At 41.4% G+C, this 26,182-nt stretch overlaps 1 protein-coding gene across 2 annotated transcripts in view; it reads right to left on the bottom strand.

The window, feature by feature from the left end:
* Positions 1 to 1,655: 1,655 nt before the first annotated feature.
* ANGPT2 (angiopoietin 2) overlaps positions 1,656 to 26,182 on the bottom strand; it is a 57,455-nt gene continuing 32,928 nt past the window's right edge. The window contains exons 4-9 of one of the 2 annotated variants that reach the window (XM_030830184.2): positions 21,408 to 21,640; positions 19,348 to 19,478; positions 14,142 to 14,243; positions 13,422 to 13,588; positions 8,923 to 9,053; positions 1,656 to 5,720 (exon numbers count right to left, since the gene is read on the bottom strand). In XM_030830184.2, coding sequence (XP_030686044.1) covers positions 5,560 to 5,720; positions 8,923 to 9,053; positions 13,422 to 13,588; positions 14,142 to 14,243; positions 19,348 to 19,478; positions 21,408 to 21,640 — 925 coding nt within the window. In that variant the 3' untranslated portion in view covers positions 1,656 to 5,559. The remainder of the gene's footprint in view (positions 5,721 to 8,922; positions 9,054 to 13,421; positions 13,589 to 14,141; positions 14,244 to 19,347; positions 19,479 to 21,407; positions 21,641 to 26,182) is intronic. The other variant, XM_030830191.2, reaches the window with a different exon arrangement.

Below are 26,182 nucleotides of genomic sequence, written 5' to 3'. Positions count from 1 at the left end.
AAGAAAGGCCCTTGTCCTGCCATGGAGTTCTGTGCTTGTGTCTCGGGGTGAGGGCTGTGCTGGAGAAGTTTTCCCTGCTACTTCTTACCGCTGCTCCCAGAAAAGCCCGTCTGACTTTACTTTTGTCTTATTCCAGAGGAGGGTGGGGGAGAGTGGAGGTAGGAGATTTCTCCATTTCACTCTGTTCTACACCGCATTTTCAGAGCTTTCTAGTACCCCCAATTTCCCAGCCTTTCTGGGAATCTGCGGAGGGAATTGGATGCTTCCTACTGACTCCCTCTCTAGACGTTTAAGCTCGCGGTTTCTTTGCTCTTCTAAGTCAGTTACCATTTATCCATTTGCTTTGCAACTTTCAAAACATCATCAGCTTTTATCTGCAGTGGGCTTTTTTCCCATTCCTCTTAGCTCCATCATTTTAGTTGAGTCTTGTGAGATGGTGAAAATAAGTTATGCTCACTTTGCTAATGTGTACATAGTTGGCTTCATTTTCTCCTTTATGTTTGATGTTATTCTTGACTTGCATTTAATCTCAGAGCCCTTGTCTGGCTTGGGTTCACTCTAGTTACACTCCTCACCCTGTTCAAGGAGAATGATTAGGTGGATATAAAATAAGAGAAAACCATTTGCATTTTGCCTGGTATGAAAGTAGTTGCAAAGTCAGTCTTACATTATGGAGAGCTGTCTCATCATTAACTATTAATCTAATAATAAGGCGAGAAAATGGGTCCTATTTAAATTCATCAACAAGGTCCAAGTTTTATGAGTGATAATTTTACAATGCCAAAAATATCATATTCATTTGCAGTGGATGCTGAAATAACTCAGCCCTCATTTTAAGGGCTATCCACATGGGATTTGATCCTCTGTATTCATGCAACCCCATTCCTTGCTTTATATAGCTTCTCAGTTATTTTCATTCTATCACGTATATTATGATAAATATCTCAGGTTAACCTTTTATTTTTAACTACACTTGCAGCCTTAACTGCCATCTTGCAGAGTAGATTTTCCCTATTTTGAACACTCTAGTAAGGTAAAGATAAGTCTAGCTAAATGAAAGAACTAAAGCAAAAAAATTTACACTCTATTTCTGATTTGATGATTTCATTACAATCAAATTAGTGTTTTTTGCTATCTCTGTACAATACTCATTCTTACCCTCTCCCCTTCCCACCGTCTCTCTCTTTGCCTGATGGGCTTTTACTCAGTTTAAATGTCGGCCCCTCTGTGGACCCTTTCTTGGTTTTCCTAGCCCGAGTTAGTTTGCTTCCTACCACAGGTTTGCACAGCCCTGCTTTGGAGGAACCAGCATTTGGTTGCTGCCATGCCTCCTGCAAGAGGGTAAACCCTTCTAGGTTTGAGTTTGGGTTTCCAGGACCCAGTTTGGACTCTTATTCATGGTAGGCTCTCAATAAGTTGTTCACAGGTGAATGGCTAGTGAGCAGAAAGAAGTAGTTGTTGAATAAGTAAATGACATCTATTGAAAGTAAGATCTGGGCCAGTGCTGAGAATGATCATTCAGATTCTGTATTCCGTTCTTGTCTTTATTCCATTGTCATGCTCACTTTTTCTTAGAAACAAAACATTGCTGTCTCATTTTGGGTATTAGATTTAATATATAAAAAAGGAAATATTTCAGACTGATAGCCCATAGATGGTTCTGAACTTTAGGAACTACCAAAAAGGAAGACTTAGACCTCATTCCTGCTAATTCAGCAAAAAAACCCTTGAGTTTTACATAGCAAATCTAGGGGCAAAAAAAAAAAAAATGGATTTACTGAATGTAGGAAAGAAGGAAATTGCAGATAAAAAGATCAGTGTGAGTTATGTAATTCAGCTTGATTATTTTAGTTGTACAATTCTACTGGTACATAGAGACATACAGCTTTTCAAGGAGTTTGGTCATAGAGTAGAGATGAGTGCAGAATCTCAAATGTTGAATTAAAAATGAAAACATTGTTTTGATTACTTAAAAATGTGTGGGTTCTAACGATGATGATGACAGCTTGTTTATGAGACATTTTACTCTTCCAAAGTGTGAGAAGGATTTCCAAACATGGATGTGGAGAACTTCTCCTAAAAACATTAGCTAATGATAGAAATAAAGTTACACACCAAAAGGTTTGCTTTTTGAATTTAGGCTTATGATCTATCTTCTCCTAATACATGGGTTTTTTTAAATTAATAAAATTCTGTATTATTTACTAAGGATTGTCTATAATGACTCCTTAAATTGGAAACTGGAATTTAGGAAGACGTAATATTTCATATGTTTAGAAATGGGGTGGTTATCCTCACTAGGATAATAACCCAGACTTCTAGCCATCAGGAGACATTTTCTTAAACAAGTGTTTATTAATATTTGTAACATTTTTGTAACCTGAAGATTCTGATGGCACTTTGGTGTTCAAGATACATGTGCTTCGGATCAATGTAGTATGTAGTTACTGCTAGGGTTTTTTTGTTTATTTTGGTTTTGCTGTATCTTCAAACTGGTTTATTGTCCACTAAAAGCCTAATAAGTCTATAAAAAATGTTCTGCTTCTTCTCTCACTTATAGGTACTGTGGTCTTTGGAAATGGGTCATTGAATTTCCGAGGAACCGTTTGAAGAGTCAGACTACTTCCCTGCAGCTCCTGTAAGTCACATATTATTTTATGGTGGTAAATACAATTTGGTGTTTTCAGGAAGTCATTATTAGCATAGATATACACTCAAGATTTTTTTATTAAATCAAGAGCAATTATGCCTATAACTAAAAAGACATATTTGCAGAACTTAACACATTTTGTCTATTTGTGAGAATAAATGTGAGAATGTGAGAACATTCCTCAAAAAGTTGTGAGAAATGTAATCTCAAAAAATTTAATTATACAAGTCCTCAGGATTGAGAAAAACAAAAATGAAAAAAAGACTAGATTCTTGAGAAGATACTATTATATATTGCTTACTGCCTTAAAAAATGATGCTGTTACTGTTAAAAGAGATAGAAGTGATAGGTATAAAAATTGTGGCCTGCTAGCATTGTGATGTGGTGTTTCTGTTTTGATGTTTTTCCTGAAACTCAGCTTCAGCTTTACTGATTTTCAGGTATTTCAGATGCTTAATGGGAAAGTTCCAGGTTCTAATTTTTTTAAAGATTAATAAGTAGGTAATTTCAGATTTAGTTGGAAGCAGGATTGTGCAGAAGTTGGCTTTTGTTTTCAAATGTTAACTGGTTTGTCACGTTTTATCCTTTCAAAAGATTAATACCTGAAAGGTAAGTGATGATGTGTAATCTGTGAGTGGTCTCCATGTTTTTGAATCGTTTGAGTATGCCATATGGCTATCACATAGTGAGAAGTTGAACTCTGTCCTCCAGTCGCTGTGGTTATCTAGTTGTTGGGTTGTTTTTGTTTTCATTTTTGAGATTGCTGTTTTGATTTGCTCTGGACTTTATAAATGTTTTCTTAAGGAGAGAAAAAATTCCTCTCAGCAGGACTCTTTGTTTGAAATACCTGGCAAGGAGTTGAAGTGTAAAGTAAAAGCTCAAATTCTCCCCCACTCGCTGTCACGAGAGAGTATATGTAACTCTGAATAACATAGTGAGGTTTGTCTTTGAAACTCACCTTATCTGCCTACATGGGCAAGTGAATATAAATTGTGTTGTTGCCAATTTTTCCCGTATTATCATTTTCCCACCTCGGTGTCTGTCATGTGGTCATTGAGATGTCATGGAAATTTATTGTTTCTTTTGAGGCGGTGATATTTTCTTATTATCAGATGTTTTTTAGCTTGATACAAAGCTGTGTATAAATTCAACCTCTGCTAACCTTATGACTCCTTCTTACATGTAATAAGAGGAGCTGTTCTGGGATGGGAGGTTATGTTCTCATTAATATATTTGTTGGGAAAGTGCAGCATGGTGGAAAAGCAGAGGGCCTGACTTGCCCAGAGTCCATAAGTTGACTCAGCGACACCTGAGCGTCATAAAACTAAGCTGGGAAGAGGAGGGGGGTGTGGGGATAAAATAAATTAGATAAGAAAAATGGAATAAAGAAAAAAATAGTGGTAGAACAGTGGAAGGTGAAGACAGACACAGGTAAATGCTGGCTGCAAATTTGGCTCTAAGCTTCCTAGTAGCTGACTCAAAAGCGAATATATGAGAAATTGCTTCTAAATTATGAAGCATTACTCAAATGTTCATTAGTATTAATTGTACAATGAAAACTTCAAACGGAGTTAAAACTCTAGGAGTTTAAGGTTTTGCAGTCCTGAGGTTAAATCTGTGCTCTCCAAATTTTCTGTAAACATTTGAATATGCTATAAATACCAGATTTTGGTTTTGCGCCCCAGAACACCTTTTTTTTTTTTAATTTGCTGGTGGTTTAATTCTAGTAAGATTTAAGTTAATGTTACTAATGCAAATTATTTTTTCCTGTAAATAACTTCCAGGGTGAATCCAGCTTGAGAAGTATAGCTTTGTAAGTGTTTTAAATGGAAGGGTTTTCTCAACCACAAACTACATTGTAGCCTACTTCCCTAAAATACGTCGTAGTAGAAGAGAAAAAAGACTTTTGTATTAGAATAGTGAGTAAAAGATAGGAAAGCCTCTTTGTCATGAAATTAAATGTATAATTTTCTTCATCATTAAAAATCAAGATTTTCCTTGTCACAAGGCACAATCATTTGTTTCAGAATCATATTACAATGTTGTAAATATCATAAAAGTTAAATGCGGTCATCTCACCTAATAAGTTATATTTAATTACTAAAAATCCCTTCATATTTAACAGCGAGGCTGAAAAAAAATAGTACAATCTTCATATATACTAAAAGAACACGTTTCTGTTAATAATTTCAGAGATCCTGAAAGTCTTCACCACAGAAACTTGAAATATATATATTTGAGCATTAACTTAAAACTAACCTATCAATGCCTATGCAGATATGCTGTTCTCAAAATGAAAATTTAAAGCCCCTAAGAGGAGGAGTCAGAATGCGTTAACTATGTTTTTCCTTCTCCAAATATTAAACCGCTAATAACCACTTCTCGTAAAAATCCCTGAATATATAGTGTATTTTTATGGCTTCGAGAATTGGTCCTTCCTTTTAATTATGATAGTGGTGCTGAATTCAGGACATATGGATATTTACACAGTCTATAAACAGTGCTCAGAAGAATGCAGTTCCAAGGTTATCTCTACTATATGGCATAAGTGTTCTGTTTTCCAGTTATTTACTGATCGACTCGCACATAACATTCTTGGTTGTGACAACAGAGCCTGTAAATTGTCAGTCTCATTCGCAGGCTTAAATTTATCTTCCCGTAGGCATTCTACCAGGTCACCATGCCAGGCTGTGGCTCGTTGGGGGTTGTGCTTCGGTTCGTTGAGTGATGCGGGTTTAAGGGGTGACGTTGATGGGGCTCTAACTGGGAGCTCGCGGGTCCCCTCAGTCTGGAGCGTGGGCAGTCTGTCCGAGCTGGATAGGGCGGCAGCATGCAGCTGTGTCTTTCAGAGCTTTGGGATGAAGTCTTTGAAAACTGGAAGACACTGTTCCTCAGGTGTGCGCAGGCATTTAGAAATCTGCTGGGCGGATCATCATGGTTGTGGCCTTGAGCGAGTAGCCGGACCCTTTCCAGTAGTACCACTTAATACCGTTGAACTTATTTGTGTTCTGCCTCTGTGGGTAGTACATTCCGTTCAGGTTGGAAGGACCACAGGCATCAAACCACCAGCCTGTGAAAGTGAAACACAGAGGGAATTAGGAGCCAGGTGGCCCTATCTCACCGCGGAGTTACAAATACTGGCTAATCCGAGAGTCACATTCTGCTCATTTTAAGCAGGTGTGTGCGGGCCTTCTTGAGAGTGGAGGGTGCCACCCTGGCAGGTGGCAGTGTGGTTTTCCACCTCTATACTGGTGGAACCGTAGCCCCTGGGGCACATGTTTTTACGTGCTTTCTTACTCCTCTTCCCCTGTGCTGTGGGGAAGGGCCAGTCACCCACAGACGTGACTAGGAGACCCACAGGACAGTGGAAAGTGTGGAAAAGTCAGAGCCCGAAGAATCGATGGGTGGCTCTCATCGGCCCAGGATCACCTTCCATCCGGTGCCAGCAACACGGCGGACCAGGCTGCTTCAGGCTCCCCTCCGCCTAACAAAGAATGTCTTTTGGGGACTTCCCTGGTGGAGCAGTGGTTAAGAACCCCCCCTGCCAATGCAGGGGACACGGGTTCGGGCCCTGGTCCGGGAAGATCCCAGATGCTGCAGAGCAGGTAAGCCCGTGCGCCACAAATACTGAGCCTGCTCTCTAGGGCCCGCGAGCCACAACTACTGAGCCCGTGCGCCACAACTACTGAACCTGTGCTCTAGAGCCCACGAGCCATAACTGCTGGAGCCCACGTGCCTAGAGCCCGTGCTCCGCAACAAGAGAAGCCACCGCAGTGAGAAGCCTGCGCACCACAACTAGAGAAAGCCCGCGCGCAGCAACGAAGACCCAACACAACCAAAAATCAATCAATCAATAAATTTATTTTTTAAAAAATGTTTTTGCTTCAAACGTAACCCCAAATTTTAAGTACTCAGTGGAGCTAGATAAAAAGGAAACGTTTAAGTCCCAGAGACAGAAAGGAAATGTAGAGCTATAGTGGTGTGTGCACTAAGGTAAAGTGGGGGATCTGGGAGGCCGCTGCATGGCACAGCGGCGGAGCAGTGGGCATCCACACCTACACCCGAAGGACCAGGCTTGGGCTTTTAATACCCTTACCTAGAGGCCCTGGGTTTGGGAGGGGAAGGAATGCCCTCAGTCTACAAGCATTAATCCAGATAAATCTTTGCAAGATTGGGTTGGAAGGACACATACAGTATGATGCCATTTATATAGAATTTTAAAATAACTATTATCGATCTCTCCATACCTAGTAAAAGAAATCAATAATGTGAACGTTACAGGTATTGGTAGGGCATGTTTTATTTCTTTAAAAAGTATTCTGATGCAATTATTATATTATTTATACACTGAACTCTGATCACCCGTTATTACATCCAAGTGCCTAAATTGTTTCCTGATAGTAACAGCTCCATGACTTAGGTTGATGCAGATTAATGTTGATTTGATAAGACATTTGTGTGTGTGACTCATAAACCTTCAAAATATTCAAGAATATTGCAGATTTATAGATATGTCCATTCCAGAGCCTGTTGTCTGACTCAACTATAGAATTTACTGTCTATGCAAAAATCTAGCTGGTCATTATGCTGGTTTATCTGTGGTCCAGACCACGGCTGGGAATCTGACCTCTACAGTTGGGACCGCTCTGCTGTCTCTCTTGGGCTGCGTTTCTTCTCCCCGATCTCCTTTCCACTTCCACTCTCAGCCCTAAATCTTGATCTGAGTAAGTAAATATGTTGTTTCCTTGGTTATTAATGCACTGATACTCTCTTGAGTAGCTCTTGACATTCGGGTGGTCTGAAAACCGCCACCCTCTGCGTGGACATCTGGGCTCAGTGTGGGAATGACAGACAGGAAGCAGGATTCGGCGTGCTCCCTCCCCTCCCCGCCCTCCCCTGGTTGGCTTCAAAAAGGATTACTGTGGTGGGATGGGAGAGACAGGCAGCTTTTACACAATCAGCATAATAGCTTTCTCTGGTGAAAAAATTACTGAAGTAAGTATGGCTAATAGGGAAGAGCTAAGTTAGCAACGTCTATTTATACATGAAATATATTCTCTAAGGAACCATAGGACTGATTTTCTTAATGGAACCTAATTCTCTCAGTATCATTTTAAAGACTTGAAAATTACTGGGTTTCAAATTATTTTTATAAATAAATCCTTCCTTTTGTCCGTAAATGATTCTTAACTGCAGTACAAACACGTGACAAGTTTAGACCCTTTACTTGTTTATGCAGTACCTCGGATTTATAAAATATATTGACTGCGGCTCTTTCCTCTGGTTTTCTTGGGTGAGTAATGAATGAATTTTTGGTGATACAATTCATGGTCTCTACAAATTAAACCCTGCCAATTTCCTGTTTGCCTCTGCATTTCGTCTGCACTGTTGGCAGAATTTTTGTTGCTGATTTCAACCTTTCAGTGTTTTTAAGAACTAACTCCACAGCATTTGCCCGACTTTTTCCTGGTCTCAATCACAATTAACTGGTTTTAGTTATTCCACGTTTAAAATTTTAGGAATCAGAAGAATAAGTTTTCTAACAGTTGGTTCCTGTCACTAAACTCTGAAATGTTTCTGAGAACTCATGTGGCCATTAAGTGACTGTTATACCACATTTGCTTATGGGTATGGTCTCTTTTTGTTTGTGTGTGTTGTTTTTAAGAGGTCTAGCATGAAAGGTAGCAGGCAAGAGCCTGAAGATAAAGGCCTTAAAGTGGACAGTCATTCATTTGAATTTGATGCACAGAAAAGGAGCTTGGTTAACTACTTTCTGTGCATTATTAGTATTTGCTATACATTAATGAAATACTTTTAAAAAAAAGACAACTGAAAAATCCTTGTTGGAACAATAAATTATTAATTGGAAACATTTCTATACTGATGAATCTATGTCCCTGTTTCGGTAGCCATTTTTAATTTTTAACCTTTTTAATAAAGCAAAATGGAATTAAACCATCGTGCCAACATCTGATACTCAGCACAAACTCCAGAGAGCTTGCTGAGTATCACACGGCCCCTCTCCTTGCCAGGGGTAGGTCCTGAGGAGACACAGTTGGCCTGCTGACAATTCTAGCTCAATATCACATTCGTGTGTAAAACTCAACAGTCTGAAAAAGCGAAAAACAAATTTCCCTGTATTGAGCAAGTAAGTCTATTTATGAAATTGGGACATTGTCACCAATCACAGGTTGAAGTCCAAAGAGCCAACCTTTCCCTCTATGAAATCCTTTCTTGCCAATACAAATAGGAAGAGAGAAACGTCATCCCACCTCCTGTGAGCATTTGTGAACATTTGCAAATACATTTGTCGTTGTCTGCGTCCTTTGTGCTAAAATCATTTCCTGGTTGGCTTATGCTGCTTATTTTGCCGGCTGTCCCTGTGAGTCCTTTAAGGTGAATCCTGTAAGCATGCAAAGAAAAAAAAAAAAAAGGCAAAACATAATTGGCTTGGGTGGTTGATTTATCATAGTGGAAAGTTTTTTACAACGAAGAATTTCATTCTACAGAAACACGTGCTATGCTGCTCAGTGCACTAGTGCATACTCTGGACAAAATGTTTTTGCGCTGGTATAAACAGGAACCAACTTATCATCAAATCCTTAGGCAAAGAGGAATGTTTTCATGAAGGCTTCAACGCATATCACTTGCACAGGCATCAGCGGGGACTTGGGGGCCCTGTCATTTATTTTTCTGCTGCTTTCAGGTAAACAGAAGAGGGGAAAATACATCGTGATGGGATCCTCTTTCCAAGTCTCCAGGCGTCATCCATCTCTTGTAGAAATGAGAATCCAGGATGACTGGTGGGTGTGGGGAGGACAGCAGACAACAAGGGATGACCACTGAATGTGAAGTAGGAATCTAGAGAACTGTGTGGAAAAACAATCCTTGTGGCTGCTTTGCCTTGTTTCTGAATAGTATTTTAATAAACCTGCCAGACATTGAGAAAGAATAAGCGTACTATTAAGTTAGACCCTAGATAATAGCCCAGGCTTTTAGCAGATTGCAGAAGTCTGGCTCGCCCCAGCACTGTGCCTGCCAAGGAGGAGGGGAGAAGGGCAGGGGCAGGTCTGTGAGCCCAACTCCAGGAGAGCCCCAGGCAGACAGGCTCCGGAGCTCGGAGCAGGGTCCAGGGGACGCGGGTGCCTGTGTCGAACTCCATGTCACAGTGTGGCGCTTGGAGCGCGGAGACCTGGGGCGTGAGGTCTCCCCATCCCAGGGACACTCCTGCTGTACTTTAAGCGCCGCCGCCGCCGCTCATCTCGGGAACACCTGCTCACATTTGCTAACAGCTATCTGGGAGGGAATAGGATTTCCTGGAATTCATGCTGGAGCAGAAGGTGGAGCTGAGAGGAAAGGTTCCCCAGGGGCGTGTCTCTAACCCGCCTGTGCCACTCACTGTCCGGGGCCCGTGCATGGAATGCCCAGACCGGCCCCGAGAGGCAGGCGCCACCCCCCTCTTACACGTAAGATCGCTAAGGTTCGGTTCGGAGGTGGGAGCTCGTCCACAGCCATGTGCTGTAAGTGGTGGAGCTGGGACTGGCAGCAGCTGGGACTGCACCTCCGTTAGGGCTCCACGCTGCTGCGCCCCTTCACAGGGGCGCTTGGTTATCGAGGAGGCACTTGTGAAAAGGGGGGCACGGGGGCATATCCAGTGAGTTCCATAAAGCGCTGGTCCTGAGTAACGTTTGTGTTGGTAACTCAGATTTTTGTTTGTAGTACTGTAGCTCTGGAAGCCTCATCACAGGCATTGATCGAATTTCTGAATTTCAGGGTTATCCTCATGCTTCAAAAATGACCCTGGGCCCTAGCACAGCCTCTGCATACCTGCTGCAAGGCCTTCCTGTAAGTTCTGCTCACCCTTGGGATTTTGAAACACTTTAATTTCTGTCCAGGCCCTTCTCATTAATCGTAGGTAGGGTTGAAATGAACTACTCCCCGTGCTTTTCCTCCTTTGAACTCTCCTGTCTCCTTTGAACAATCTCAGTTCTACTGGAACGCATTAAATTTCCCCAAAGCAAAAGAAGGGAGAATACTATGTTTTATGAGTCTCTGTGAGAAAAGTTGTATCTTTTTAGATCCTTCTGCCGTGTGGCCCATTGTTTTATTTTATTTTTTATTTTTATTTTGTGGCTGTGTTGGGTCTTCACTGCTGCACGTGGGCTTTCTCTAGTTGCGCTGAGCGGGGGCTACTCTTGGTTGTAGTGCGTGGGCTTCTCATTGAGGTGGCTTCTCTTGTTGTGGAGCACGGGCTCTAGGTACGCAGGCTTCAGTAGTTGCAGCATGCAGGCTCAGTAGTTGTGGCACGTGGGCTCAGTAGTTGTGGCTCGTGGGCTCTAGAGCGCAGTCTCAGTGGTTGTGCCACACAGGCTCTAGGGAGCGTGGGTTTCAGTAGTTGTGGCTCGTGGGCTCTAGAGTGCAGTCTCAGTAGTTGTGGGGCATGGGCTTAGTCGCTCTGCAGCATGTGGGATCTTCCTGGACCAGGGATCGAACCCGTGTCCCCTGCACTGTCAGGCGGATTCTTAACCACTGTGCCACCAGGGGAGTCTGGCCCATTGTTTTAAAGTTGCCTTCTTGTAAAATTTGATTGTTAAGAATAGCCACGTTCTTGAAATTACTTGAAATTGGTACCGATTGCTTTTACATCACAGTAGAGTGAAAGGAGAGGTAACGCCAACATTTAATAATTAAATCTCAGTGTTTGTATAGAATTGCAAGAATGTTTGTGAAAAGTGACCAATTCTTAAGGTTTAATATACAAGTAGTTTTTAGTTTTAGTAAAAATAATCATAGTCTATTGATGCATTTATCCCTTCTTGTAACGTATATTTTTTCAGTTTTCCTACATTTGGGAAAAAATTCCTTTAGTGAAAAACAACTTAGCTGCTACATACAATTGGCATTCTGAAACATCTGTAGTTATTGTTTTAGCCACATCCCAGTTTTCTTATCACATTGACATGTTTTATTAGGATAATAATTTTTTCAGTGTAGTATCTGTTTTATACTGCCAAGTAAATTCAACTGAGCTTTAAACAACTGTGTGCTTTGTAAAATGGCATATCCAAAAATTGATTGCATTTCTAAAGGAAATATCTGTTAAGAGCCATCACAGTTTAAAATACTTTTATAATGTCAGCATACAAGGGTAATGACCCATATTGTAAAATCTTCTTATATAAACAGTCTAATCCTTAATTTTTGTGTGTGCTTTTTTTTTTTTTTAATTCCTGTGTTGTAGATTCCTAACTGTTGCCAGTTGAAAAAATATTTAGCTTGGAGGTCAAACAATGACCAACCACTCATGTCTAAAAATTCATTGAAGTTTTGATCTGTGGAGTCAACTTTGGGCTGCAGTGAGGCCCCAACACCTATCTCTTCATTCATCTGAGTTCCCGTCCACCCTGGACAGCCGGCTCTTTCTGTAATGAGAGCTGATGGGCTGTTTCACTGACTTCTTAAAAGTCATGTCGAAGCTTGTCGTACATTATCTGTTTTCAAAACATGCTTCCGAATTTTGGTCCACTGTTTATAAAGCAGGACACTGGACATTGTGCAGTTCTCAGGTGGCTGTCAGCAAGCTGGCTTTCGGCCCGTTTTTTCGTGCTGTCCATCGCGCGCCTCCCCAAGGAAGCCAGCTCAAGGATTTTGAAATCGTGGGTTTTTCCCAAACTACTCAGATCTTGGAATTTCTGTTGAGCAGAGGGTCTGAGTCGGGCATCAGTGGGATTTAGACGGGACGGCAGGCCAGTTGACGCCTGTCTCCTGTGACGTTCCTATGGAACTTCGCTTGTTTATTTCTGACTTCAGAGTTGGTGTTTCATAACGTGTGCTCCATGATCACCAAAACCCCCAAACACCACCAGTCCGAGCCCTCTAGACTCCCTCAGGGTGTGTTGGTGCCTGAACCCTTGTGTTGTGCCTTCTCAGACCAATTCCCGTGTGGCCACCAGGCCCCCCATCGCCCTGCTCTGCGCCGCCGTCGACACGCACGTCTGAGCCCCTCTCCCTGTAAAGCACAGGTGCACGTGCCTACTGCCCTTGCCTGGCACAGCAGGTTGTAGAGATCCCTTTGCTCTGTCTCTACTCTCTGGGCGCTTTAGAGCCAAAGAGTAAAGTCCCAGTCAAAATTGCCTGTGCTTTTCTTGGAACATTCAAGATTAGCTGTGTCCAGTGGGTGGGAGGAGGTAGGTAAATACTGAGGCAGTGCTGTGAATCAGATGACCTTCCTATAGCAGAGGGCAGAGGGTCTGGCTACCTACTGCCCACCTAATCCTTCCTCTTTTGAACTTGGCAACTCATCCTGACTTTGGGATGGAACATAACAGTTGAATATGTCTAAACTTCAAAAAGATAGATTTAACTTTTAAAACCTTCTGGAAGAAAACAGTATAGTCATGGGTATACATCTGTTGTGGTATTGGCATGGCATTTTATAGGGACACAACATTCACCTGTTCTACAAACAGTTGTTAAAGACCCATTATCTGCCACACAGGGTTCACCTGTGCCCTGAGGCTACACAGCAAACACAACAGGCAAAATTCTGTCCTCATGAAGCCTTCCTTATATTGTCGAAATTAAAGTTCGAATGTTGAAACTAGAGCAACTTACCTAAAGGCGGCAAAGAGCTCTAAGAAACAAGATGTTTTTCCCCCTTAAGGTAGCCTATGAGTAATTTAGATTCTGGTTAATACAATGGGGTTCTGACTTTCTGGAGTCATCACCCAGCAAGTCCTTTAACTTTCTCAGTGACATATAATTTCCTTACCTGTAATTGAGTTCTTCGCTTGAGAGATAGAAATGGTCGTACAACGAGTAAGCCTCATTCCCTTCCCAGTCTTTCAGGTGTATTTTAAGCACGTAGCGTTTCTGATTAGTCACTTGTGAAACAAACTCATTTCCCAGCCAGTGTTCGCCTGAAGGGTTCCCAAATCCCTGAAATCGAAGTTGTAAAATTCACTTACTTCATTTATTTTTTTCTTCATGTATTTGAAATCAATAGTCCATCAACTTAACACGGAATAACCATTCAATATTCAACAGAAATCCCTTCCCGTACCATGAAACTTTGGGGTCTTCCATATAAGAAAGATTTTTAAAAGGTCAGTTTTAGGAAACTAAGCTGTTACCAGAAGGAAATTAGTATTGGGATAATTAGAACGACTTGGGGAACCACCAATATCATAAACATCTCAGTTTACAGACGTGTGAAACACGATGAAACAGTTTACCAAAAAATGCTGAGCGCACCATTAAAAATAAGCTTAACTTTCGCATGCCTTTGTTTTGATATATAGTTTACATTACATTGGCAGCAGGACCATTCTTTAACGGGGAGACTGAAACACCAGTTAAAAAGAACGCTTTGGTTAAAAAAATGATCAAAAGTCATTGGTTAGTTTTAGATTTGTGGTAAAGTTCCTGCACATTCTCAAAGTTAGTTTTCGCAAAGAAAATTATTTTCAGATGGTTTAAAGAGTATTCATACCATTTTATATTCTTTCCAAGTCCTCTGAAAATCAACACTGCCATCTTCACGTCGCTGAATAATTGTCCACCCACCTCCAGCTGTTTCCATGTCACAGTAAGCCTGCAAACAGGAACGCACAATTACTGCCTGGGAAATGTGCGTGACTTGGGTCTTTGTCTTAAATAACAGAAACGAGATGAACGGAGATACTTATAATAAGACCAGGGCTGATGGGGTTCTCTGGGGTAAATCTTGTGGTCTTCCAAGAGGCAGAGGATTTTAAAGAAATTGAAAACCATGAATTTAAAATGATGATGAAAAATAAACAGTAATATAACATGATGTGTCGATGAAACTAGGACCTTGTCATCATCTGTTCTAGGCTAAAGACCCACCCCGATAGCTGACCCTGAGATCGCTGTTCCTTAGAGATTCGCTGGGAATGGGACGTGTTGGCAGATTGGCCCCAAACCTCTCATCTCCAGCCTGTAGAAATCCATCGCCTCGTGTTCACAGCCCTGAAAACCTTTATGATGGTTGCCAGTCCCGACTGACTCTCCAGAGAGTGGTATAAAAGGGAGACTCTTGGCCTTGTGGGGTTTCCAAGACTCCTGTGATGCCATGGGGCTGTTCGGCTTCCTCCATGTGTGGGATCAAAGTCAGGTTTCCTGGTTCATCCCTCAGAACAAGGGACCGGGGGCTCCCGTGTACCTGCTGTGTGTGTGTGACCTGAGGGGCCTGGCAGCTCCACCCCACAGACCCTGACTTCATGCTTCTCTGCACTTTGCTCACTGCCCCTGTTACTTCTCTTCCCAGCTCTTTTGATTTCTGCTTTTAAACGGGCTTGGTGGGTTTAAACTTTGTTCGCTACACAGGATTCTTCCTTGGGCTAGGAGCATGCATGCTCAATTTCAACTCAGCTGGAGTTTTATTATGAAATTAAAAACCCCCGAAAATAAGATTACACAAATAGTTTTAAATAATGAGATTATAGTAGAACGAAGGCGTTTTCCAAAAAGTTAAGATGAATTTCCTTACAGGTTACAAGGTAGTAAATGTGAAAGTTAAGGTTCAAAAGCAATTAGCAGTATTCTTCCTTTGTTGTCTTCCATGGTCTTTGGGGGGAAGAATGGAGATAATTTTGGCAGAGTAAGTTTACACGTCAACTGTACTGCATTTGTGAGCCGAAATCCTGGAGAATGGGGGCTGAAGGAGAACCCAGAGTGCACCTGGACCCGCCCTTTCATTGTAAGCGCTTGTTGGCCATCCTGTTTCGAGCGGAACCAAGAGCGGCAGCTGGAACCCAGCACTGCTTCTCCTGTTGTGCGCTCTCCACCGCCATTCCAGACTCTCTCCAGGATGGACGCTCGGCCCGTCATCGCTTCCCCAGTCACCCTCATGTTTCGAAACGTGTTCCATGAAAGAAGATTATATTTATCAAGAATAAGATGATTTCCCCATTTTAAATTAATCAGCCATATGAAATCGATCTGCTTAATATAACCCCTTATTATCTCTCTGTGTTGACGTTATTATTATTATTAATTATGGTTATCATTGCTACGCATCACTCTGTTCCAAGCACCAGGCTAGGTACTTTCCGTATATTATCTGTAATCTCATGGCAACTCTGCTGTGATACTATCATTCTGCATGTTTGAAAGGAGAAAAGATTTGGTAAAGTTAGGTTAATTTGATCAGAGTCATTCAGCTATTAAGTAGCATATAGGATTTGAATAAGGTCTCTTTAATTTCCTAATTCTGTGATGTGTTTTCTACTCCCCCATGTTTCTGAAAACAGAGAAACCTGACTGTTTTGTTAATAGGTCAGAAGGCCCTCCATGCAGCTCCACGTTGAAATCAGTTCATGAATAATACTGCCTCTCACTCGCCTCTGGTCCACAAGATGGTCCGTACTGCTCACTTCTGTCAACGTGTCTAGTAAACTAGCTGAATAAGCTCCATTGATCTGAGCAGTCCTGTGCACACATGTTAGCGCCCCTGTGTCCTAAAAGGCGTGCTAGCGGGTAAAAGGACGGCACACTGTTCTCAGGGAGCCTGTCCTCATTCCAATACTTGCTTCTTCAGTGTCAGAATCACCCTGATGCAGTTGCTGATATTTAAATCAGAGAACAAGTCCATCTTGTTGTGCAAATCAGTGAAGACCAAGAGCTGGGGTCTGAGCCATACTATCCTCTCACCCCATTAGGGACAATGATGGGATCATGGGAACGTTTTCTTAATATTACTTTGTCCAGCTTAAGAAAAAGAACAGAGCATTTATAAACACCGAAGTATCATGGTTAGTTGGCTCATGAGGCTTCCGGAGCAAGATAGTGTTCAAGTAGAGTTCTCCACGTAGCCAGAAGGTACAGATGAAAATGGTGAAGTAGATTATATAGGGTCGGAAAAGCATAAGTCCTCAGATAATGCCCATGACCTCACTGCTAAGCTACAGCAAACCCGAGGACGGTTAATTCTTTTGATGAGCACACCATGGTGTGGTCCAGGGACCTGATATCTCGCTCTAAAGCTTGATTTCTTTCAGCAAATAGCGCTTGATTTAAATGTTATGCTTCGGCTCTGAGGCCATGGTGACTAAGTGATTAAAGAGCAAAGAGATCGACATTAGGCGTCAGGTATCCTGGGAAATGTAGGGAAGGAAGCTCTTATGTCTCTAACTAGCAAAAATGTAACCCTAATGCTTCTGATAAATGCCATCTTGCAATGCCTATCTTGTACAAAAACCTAATGAATTCTTCAAAAATAAGGTTGAAATGATATTTAGGCCTCTTTGGGAAAGATCTGCGCAGAGATCTGTTGAACATTCTTTCCTTGAATTAGATGAAGCAGGCCAAGCTCAGGTGCCCTGGCCCACAGAGAGGTTGTCTCACAGTCCTTGCGTGTTGAATGGATGGCAAGCACCGAGCCCTGTCCTGGGTGCTCATCTCCATCATCACCCCGAAACCGCTCTCTAAGACAGGGGACATCGTGTCACGTCGCAGATCAGGAAACGGGAGCCTCACGCAGGTTCAGTGACTTGCTGAGAGGCACACGTTGGCAGAGTCAGAATTTACACCCAGATCTATCGGCCTTCCTCAGATTGAATTATGGAGTCTGAAGTCTGGAAGGGAATCCAGAGGTGACTCATCTGGACCATATATGTTAGAGATGAAAACATCGAGGCTTCAAAGATTGTTGTTCCCGGCTGTGTCAGTGAGTTGTTTTCACTGCGTACGTGTAAAAGGCATATATAAATCCTAATGTTTCCAGCCGTGGCCTGAGACCACATCACCCCAGAGCTGTATATCTTCTTCTCCCGGCAGTGAGGTCTTTGGGGTTGGTACGGCGAGCTGGGGCAGGGACAGGCGCTGAGGCAGGAAACATTACACAGTCCCTCTGGGTCTGCATCAGGGAGCAGCCCACTCTACTCTCCATTCTCCTGCTCAGGTCACTTCTGTCCCCTTACCTCCAGACCCAGAACAGACGGACATCTGGTGACAGACAACAGCGTCCAAAGAGCTGGCATGGGAACCAGATAGCACAGGGGACTGAAGGGCTTCGTATAGAGTCTGCTCATTACTTTTTCATCTGCAACAGAATATGTGGGTTTTTTCTCCCCTTAATACACTGCTTTTAGGGTGCTAGGGACATTAACTGATTTTCAAGGTTGATTTAAAGCAGCACGAATGAATTCGAAAGATTTCTTTGGAAAGTCTTACCGTGAATAATAGCACAAGAATATTGTGCTATTATTCAAGATACATCGAATATTTATCTTTTAAATTCAAAATCAAGTGTATGTTACTGTTTGAAATTCCACATCTTTAAGCCCTTGTTTGTATTTTTAAAGTGTTTTCCTTTATGACCATGTTAAATACTGAGGATAACCCTGAGTTCAAAGAGATGATACTTCCAGGAGCCTTTAAAGTCTCCATTTTGATGCAGCGTCAAGTGCCTTTTCTGTAAGTGTTTCTGTTCATTCAGTGTGTAGCTGCCTTTACAGTTGGACGTAAACATACTTACAGGCATTTAGCATATCATCCCAGGGTTCTGTAACACTTCACACTGATTCTCATGTAATGTTGTTTTACCTTATCAAAGCCACATTGAAATACTCCCCGGGGAAGTGACTTTTTTTTTTTCTCATCTAAAGCTTAACATCTCCCAAAGCAAGTTTTCCAGAATATCCAAGGAAAACCGAGTTAAGCTGTACACTGGCTTCTCCTGACGGTAAATTCTGATTCTTGGTTCACTTACGAGCTTCCACCTTGAAGTAAACTCCAGGTACTTGGGAAGAAAATGACCTGCTCTCGTTGATGGTGTGAGTTAAGTCTTCCAGCCCATCAGATGGGGGTATGAATGGCCCACCCAGGGAAGCCCTGAGCCCCCTGCAGCAAGTCCAAAGGGTCAGAACTGTCTCCATAACCATGTCCTTGGCATTTGGGGCTGTGACAGCATTTGCACTGATGGTACAAAAGCACTAGTGGGTGAAACTGCCAGTGCCCTGGAATGAACTAACTGGTGCAGAGCACGCCGGAGTCACTGTGTTCCTCGGTCACACACTCGCTGTTTGGGGGGAAAAAGCCAAGTTCACTTCAGGATGTCTCTGACAAAGCAGTAAAAAAAGTATTAATCTTATTAAACCTCTACTGCTGCGGGCACGTCTTTTTATCTTCTGTTTGATGCAATGGAAGTGAGTATAAATCACTTCTGCACATCAAGCTGCCATGGCTGTCTCAAAGAGAAATTTTGTGTGACTGTTTCAGTTGCAAGTTGAACAAGCCTTTTGTTTTTTGGATGGAATACGATTGCCGCTTGAAGTAACGATTGAAACATAAACTATGGGTATTCGAACTCTGGTATTTTGGAAGACATTTTCTTTGAAGTTAATGATGCGAGTCTGACACTTCAAGGCAGACAGCTGACACTCTGCATGACTAAGCCAAATGCAAGGAGACGATGAGTAGATTATCTTATATATTAGGTAGACACATATAATAAGATGGATATTTCTACATCGTTCATGTGCATCGTCAGTGTTCTGTGCCCAGTGGCTGGGCTCGGAGCCCTTGGTGAGACCTTTCCGTGTGTCAGTGTTTCTTGCTTTGCTCTGAGTGGAGCTGGGATGGATCCGGGGTGTGTGAACTATGTCTGCAGTTGCTCCACTTCTAAAACGACTTGCTTCAAGCCAGGGAGGTGAAAATGGGAGACAATGCCTTACCTTGATCTCCTCCGTGGAGTTAGGGAACGTCAGTGTGTAGATGCCACTGGTGGTCAGTCCTGACTTGAATGCTTCCGTGCAATCTCTGAAGATGATTTGTTCTTCCTTAGCAATGAGGGAGTGCTTAGCTGCTTTTTAAAAATAGGAAAGCTTTTAAAAGGAGTTCTTGAAAAGATAAAAGTATGTCATTTCAAGATGCACTCATTTGCTAAGTTTTATTACATTTGAATTCTTACAATAAGTAAAAGGGAGATGCTAGTATTTTAGCCTTTCAAAAGTTACTCCTTCAGCCTGTTCCGTGTTAACGCTCAAAGATTGTTACCAATAATCCATACTTCCTTTTTCTTCTCATCAACTATATGTAATGCAAGTACCTCACACTCAGCCTAAAGAAACTATTACTTTTAAAAAAATCTTCCATCTTGAGTAGAATCAGATAAAGTTATTACAGAAGAATAAAAAAGAATGTACCTGAAAATAAAGTTGGCTCCACAGTGGCTGCATCCACAGCCCACTGGCCACGTCCTATCTAGGCAGTGCTGTGGATTGCTGTCCTTTCTTTCTGTGTATCTGAGGCCAAGTCTTTATACGTTTCTTTAGACCACTGGGTGAAGACATTTAGTATTCTTCGGATTTTTAGCAACCGTCTCATGATAGCTTGCGTTAAAGAGGAACCTAACATTTATTTATCTGCGTCTTTGAAATTCTTCCTTTTAAGTCTAAAAAGTCTAGGACTATGAAATTCTTTCAAAATTTTATTCTGCTCTCAACGTTTAGACTTTCCAGTCCCTTTTTTGCCACATTGAAAAAGTGTTTGTGTGTATGTATTCTTGCAGGTGTGTATTTGTACGTCATTCTAGAGATGGACGAAAGCCTAGGTGTCTGGACCGGGTGGCGAGGGCAGGCATCACAGGTGGAGGCTCCCGTCTGCACACCAGCTGGAAGCACACGGCACAGACGAAGCCTGTCCTGCTGCTCTTTCACCTGTGCTCGTTTGTTCTACCAGGATCTGAGCTACGTGACTTTCTCTACTTTGGCTCATCCCAGCTAATACCTCACACTGTCTTGGTCCCACCAGACATCAGATAGTTGTCTTTTCCTTTTTTCTGAATGTGAGAAAAATATATGATTTTTTTTTAATTATAAGAGAGTGAAAGTCTAGTTGGAAGGCACATGCTGCAGGCTGGCCACCTGGTGTGAAACCTGCCCCTTAGCACAAAGTTGTGCTACTGTTTTTGTTTGTTTGCGTCCTTGTTTAAGTAGAGACTTTGCGTAAATGTTTCTGTAATTAAAGTGGGGATAGCTGTTTGAGTCAAGGAAAATGTGAGAACATAATTTCTTATGGAGGTGAAGAGGGTCTCTACATGAATCATATGTAAAGTGCATCTGTGTCAAAAGAATACAGTTGAAAGGACACTGAAACAGACCGTAGCAAGAACTAGACCCAATGTTTAAGGAAAAAAAAAAACTTAAAAATACCACACAGGTTGTGTATCATGTCTCTAATTAACAACTGAAGATGCATCCCTTCTTCCCTCTAATATCGAAGAGAAGTTGAAAGGTCAAAAAGGAATAAGGAAGGCAAGATGTAGTTAAGGATGTGGTGAGAGAAGGAAACTGGCATTTCTTGGGTACCAATCTTATGCCAGTTACTGCAAATACCGATATTATCTCATTTAATCTTCACAACAACCCTACGGGACTAGGACTGTTTCTCCCTCTTAAAAAATAAAAAAATGTCCACTATGGTTTAGTAACTTACCCAGCCCCAAACATCTAGGTAGCAATGGAACTAACTAAGAGTAGACTCTCTGAGCCCATGAACAAAAAAGTATGTTTGGGTTGGTTTGCCTCATAATAATTAGTATAAATATATATTCCCCTTCCCCTCTTCCTCCTTTTTAATCGATTCCATACTGAGACCCTATAAAGCATTCATATGAAATATTAAGAGAAGTGTGCTTTTTCTGAAAGGTGAGAGTCTTTTTTAGAATTTTGAAAGGTTCGTCGACTACTGGCAGATAAAACTGAAGAAAAACTAGCATGTAAACTTTACTTACAGTTTGATGTCGATATCATAGTCAGTAAATTATGAACCGTCTCCATCAGGTCGTGTTGCTGCTTTTGGAGAACTGAGTTGTTCACCGTGGCCGTCACCAGTTGTTTTTCTAGCTCTTCAATGATGGAATTTTGCTTGGATACCAACACCTGGAGCTGATCTTTCTCTTCTTTGATTGACCGAAGTTGAACTATGTGCTTGTCTTCCATGTCTAGAACTTTCTTTTCCAGGAAACTTGTAAAGGGAAATAATTGTTAGTTAGTGAAGGGTTTTCTGATCGCCATCAAAGCCAAGTGCTTTGTAAACAGCTAATCAGTTTCATAATCCTTATACAATCGTTCATATTTATTGAATTTCTGCTTCTCCAGGGCACTCTGTTAAGGTGTTAAAGGAGTTATAAAGTAACAAGATGTTGCCACGGCCCTGAAGAAGCTCTCAAACTTGCTGAGATCAGATAGAGGACATAGATATGACATGAGGAGAAAGTACCCCAGTGAAAATGTAAGGTTCATAACTAGAAGTTACCACATGCAGTGCACTTGAAGACCGTGGTTCCGCTGAAGAGGAATGACAGTGGACAAAGGACAATGACAAGGTGCCCTTGGTTTGGGAACACCTGTGCATCAGTGGGGAGAGCCCCGGGCTGAGAACCTTGCCTCTGCCCGTGACCCCCTGGGTTACCTGGGGCAGACCATCCCCTCCTTGGATCTCAGGTGTATATCTATCTAAGGGAAAGTCCACCTACAGAAGTAAATCGCTATCCATAGTGAAGGCGTTAGATTAGATGATGCTCTCTGAGACCCCTTCTAGTTCAGATAATCCATGGGTCTATTGTTCCTTTTGGGGGCAGTAACATTTTCTGAACCTTTAACCCTGGAAACAACATTGCTCAGCCAAGGGACAGACTACCCGTTACAGGTCTTACCTATGAGTATTAACAGTCAGTATGAATCAGTATTATTATCAGAAATACAGTTGCAGCTCTTAAATTGATCCCAGTCCAATAGTCATTGTAAACCAGTGTGTGACAATAAGTATACTGTCAAAGTACCAAGTCAAGAGATAATCCGTTACCGTGATGCAGACATTTGCTTTCGACTTTCATCAGTTGCACCATATCCATTTTTTCAACTATTATTTCTTAATATTTTTACTGATATCAGCTAACTTATTTTTTTTAACTTGTGTAGCACTTTCATTGATCTAAAAACCAAGATGACTTACTGTAAGCAGAAGGTAACCTAAAAATAAATGCATAATTTTTTTCTTTTCTACCTAAAATCATTTCTAGGACCATCAGCGTACAGGCAATAGGAAGTACTCCTACAGTGCTTCACCTAGACCATTAACATAAAATGTACAGACATTTTAAAATCACTCATCTATACTGCCTTCAAAGTGATCTTGCTGAAATTTGTTATCCAGCCAATCTTTTGTTGTCTTTAATATTCTATGAAGAGGCATAAAAGAAAGATGTGATGATCACACGGTCCAGAGTGTGAATGAGAGTGTGAATACTGTGAGATGGATATGAAAAAAAAAAAATTTGTTTCTTTCTCCCAAACCTCTACCAGTAGAATCCAGAGGTCAGTCACATCCTGATCGAAAAGATTTAATCTTAAGGTTAAATACGAGCAGGTACTGAAGAGGTGAGCCCAGCATCGGGTCATCCCAGACCAGGCTGGTCATAAGCAGCACCGTGTATCGTTGCGTTTAAGGCTGTAAAGAGTCTCAGAGATCGGATTTCAGAGCAGCGTTTTGCAAAATGCTCATCTGGACCTGTTACTGGCTTGTGCGATCAATTTAGTGGGTTGCAATAAGCTTTTCTTTTTTTTTAATAAAAGGAAATTAAATAAACGGGATAAAACAGATGAGAATAGAGCATAAACTCATAGCAAGAACTTTGTGCAGCGCAGCAAATGCCACCGTCAGTGTTGACGGGTGATGGGAGGAGGGTGGGGCAGGGTGGAGAATGCCTGCATTGCCTGACACTTTGCTTTTTAGCATCTTATTTGAATTTCTGATACAGGATGATCAATTTGATCATCACCATAACAGTTGGACTTTGGTACAGCTTAACTTTATATTAACATAATTCATGGTCTGTTGAGAAATGTGGGGAAATATCCTTGTTGGTGGAAACATCAAGGCTGAATCATGTTTCTCTTATGAGTTTTTATTGCCTCTCTTCAGAAGGGGACAGTATCAATGACAACATTTTTCAATAACAGTAATCATATAACAATATCACAATTTAACTGAACTGGTACAAGTAACCCCTAAATCAATCACTGATTTTAGAAGGAAAAAAAAAAGGATGATAAGATGAAAAGGGCATAGTAATTTTCAACTTCAGCTGCTGAATCAAAAAGTGTTATATTGGGGCTTCCCTGGTGGCGCAGTGGTTGGGAGTCCGCCTGCCGATGCAGGAGGGGACACGGGTTCGTGCCCCGGTCCGGGAAGATCCCACATGCTGCGGAGTGGCTGGGCCCGTGAGCCATGGCCGCTGAGCCTGCGCGTCCGGAGCCTGTGCTCCGCAGCGGGAGAGGCCACAGCAGTGAGAGGCCCACGTACCGCAAAAAAACCCAAAAAAACAAAAAAAAAAAGTGTTATAGTGGCAATTTTCAGAAAAATGTTGACTCTAATAAGTACTTTGACTTCATTGGAAAACTGTTCCATGAAGAAGACAATTGTACATTGGGGGAATTATTGAAGATAATTTAAAATGTGGTTTGTCAAACGTGCAGCACATTCACTTTTTTTTTTTTTTTTTTTTTTTTTTTTGCGCTACGCGGGCCTCTCACTGTTGTGGCCTCTCCCGTTGCGGAGCACAGGCTCCGGACGTGCAGGCCCAGTGGCCATGGCTCACGGGCCCAGCTGCTCCACGGCATGTGGGATCTTCCCGGACCGGGGCACGAACCCGTGTCCCCTGCATCGGCAGGCGGACTCTCAACCACTGCGCCACCAGGGAAGCCCACATTCACATATTTTTGTAATGTTGTTCCTGCAGATGAAATCTTAGGCTAGTCAAAATTTAAGGCACCTGAAAACAGCATGCCAAACTCACTGAAAGATGTAGAATTATCAACACAATTTTCTTATTTGTATTCACTAACAGTTGTTGATGAAAAAACCATTATCATTGCCATTTCATTTCATATTTGTGACAAAAGAGAGCGTGATTTCTGCAGCTGCTAAAATGATTATTCTTCCTGCAGGTATAGATTTAGATTTGTTACATATGGTTTTTATAAGTCAGCTGATAAAAGCCACGCCTTTCAGTGTCCGCACTATGGCAGGTTATTCAGAAACAGTTCTTATGCAACTCCAGTCTGAGTTTGATGTCTGCTGTCCAAGTTGTGGTGCTCTGGTGCTGCAAGTCATGTAGGATTTTCGTTTGTTAGAGATGTTTATTCGACAAGGTAGTTTTACGGAGAAAATGTTGGGATGTTCAAATATAATTTCATATAAAAATGGAGTGAAATTATTGGAAAAGCACATTACTGGTCCAATGTCAATTAACCTGGGAAAAATTGTGAAGGATTAAGGAGGAAAAAATGTGAAGGATCATTTAAGCAAGAATTGTCAGAAAACACAGCAGATTTCTGTGTGGTTGCAATCACTATTTTGTACCTTGTAAAGCTTTAACATACAAAGGAATTTCATCAAATCGTGGATGATCAAAAAACGTAGTGTAAGTTGTCAGTTGTTTCTCACAGCAATTCAAGTTGACTTCGTATAGGAAAGTTTGCACCTTGTGGTAAATGAAAATATTAAGCAGTGTGTCTTGATTTGGGAATAAGATGCACACTTTTATAGGCAAAGGGCAATACAATTTGACAAAAATTTACAAAGATGGTGCCTGGGTAATGTAACTGACGTGCGTAAGTGATCATTTTAGCATCCTTGCGTACTAAATTACAAAACTAAGGTGGGGACCGTGTCCAGTACCAGGGCATCCAGCATTACTACAGCCCACTCAAAAGAACATTAAATAAGGCCATTTTAACAACATGAAACTAGAGAGACTGTTTTGTCTCAATTATTGGTCTCAGATTTTATTTATTATTTTGCAGAAGAGAAAAATTTGAAACATTAAAATATTTGGAATAAAAATCTACTTGCTTTTCAAAACCCTAAATCAATAATGAGTCCAACTTGTTACTCAAAGAACAGAAGAATTGTTTCAGCTTAGTTCTTGATTAACAGGAAAGAATGATTATAAGACAATAAGCTTACAGTCATTTTTGGTTAAGAATAAAGAATTATTTAATTGTGAATTAGAGTGTGTTGTTGTCTGACCATCCTCCATGTCATGTGTACATATCCCGATTAGAAACAAGGAGGTAAGCACACCTGGAACGTGAATAGAATTATCCTCATATGTCCCCTCCTGGAATAAACCTATGAAAACCATCCCCACTGGTCATCCATAATCTTAGTTTTTGTATTGGTTTTCTTGGGATTTTTAAAATATTTATTTAGATATTAATATAACCATATTTAGTATTAACTTTTGTTTTTACTTTATCATATGCTTTAAGAGTAAATACTGCATCATGAAATGTGCATTGGTTTACAATAAAGTGTAGTTTTCCTGCTGTAGACCGTTTTGCATTGGGATAAACTAAGTCCTCAGAGGCAGAGAACTTGGCAAAGTTAATATCAAAATGCCCCAGCCAGTGTGACTTTTACTGCACAACCCTGGCAGTAGTTTTCCATAGATTCATGCATAATATGGAGGTAGAATTCGGAGGATTAGTGTAAGAGAATCTT

The sequence above is a fragment of the Globicephala melas genome, chromosome 21 (assembly GCF_963455315.2).
Source record: "Globicephala melas chromosome 21, mGloMel1.2, whole genome shotgun sequence".
NCBI classification, from domain to species: domain Eukaryota; kingdom Metazoa; phylum Chordata; class Mammalia; order Artiodactyla; family Delphinidae; genus Globicephala; species Globicephala melas.
Note: the sequence above shows the minus strand (reverse complement) of the source record. Positions and strands in the feature narration are given on the sequence as shown.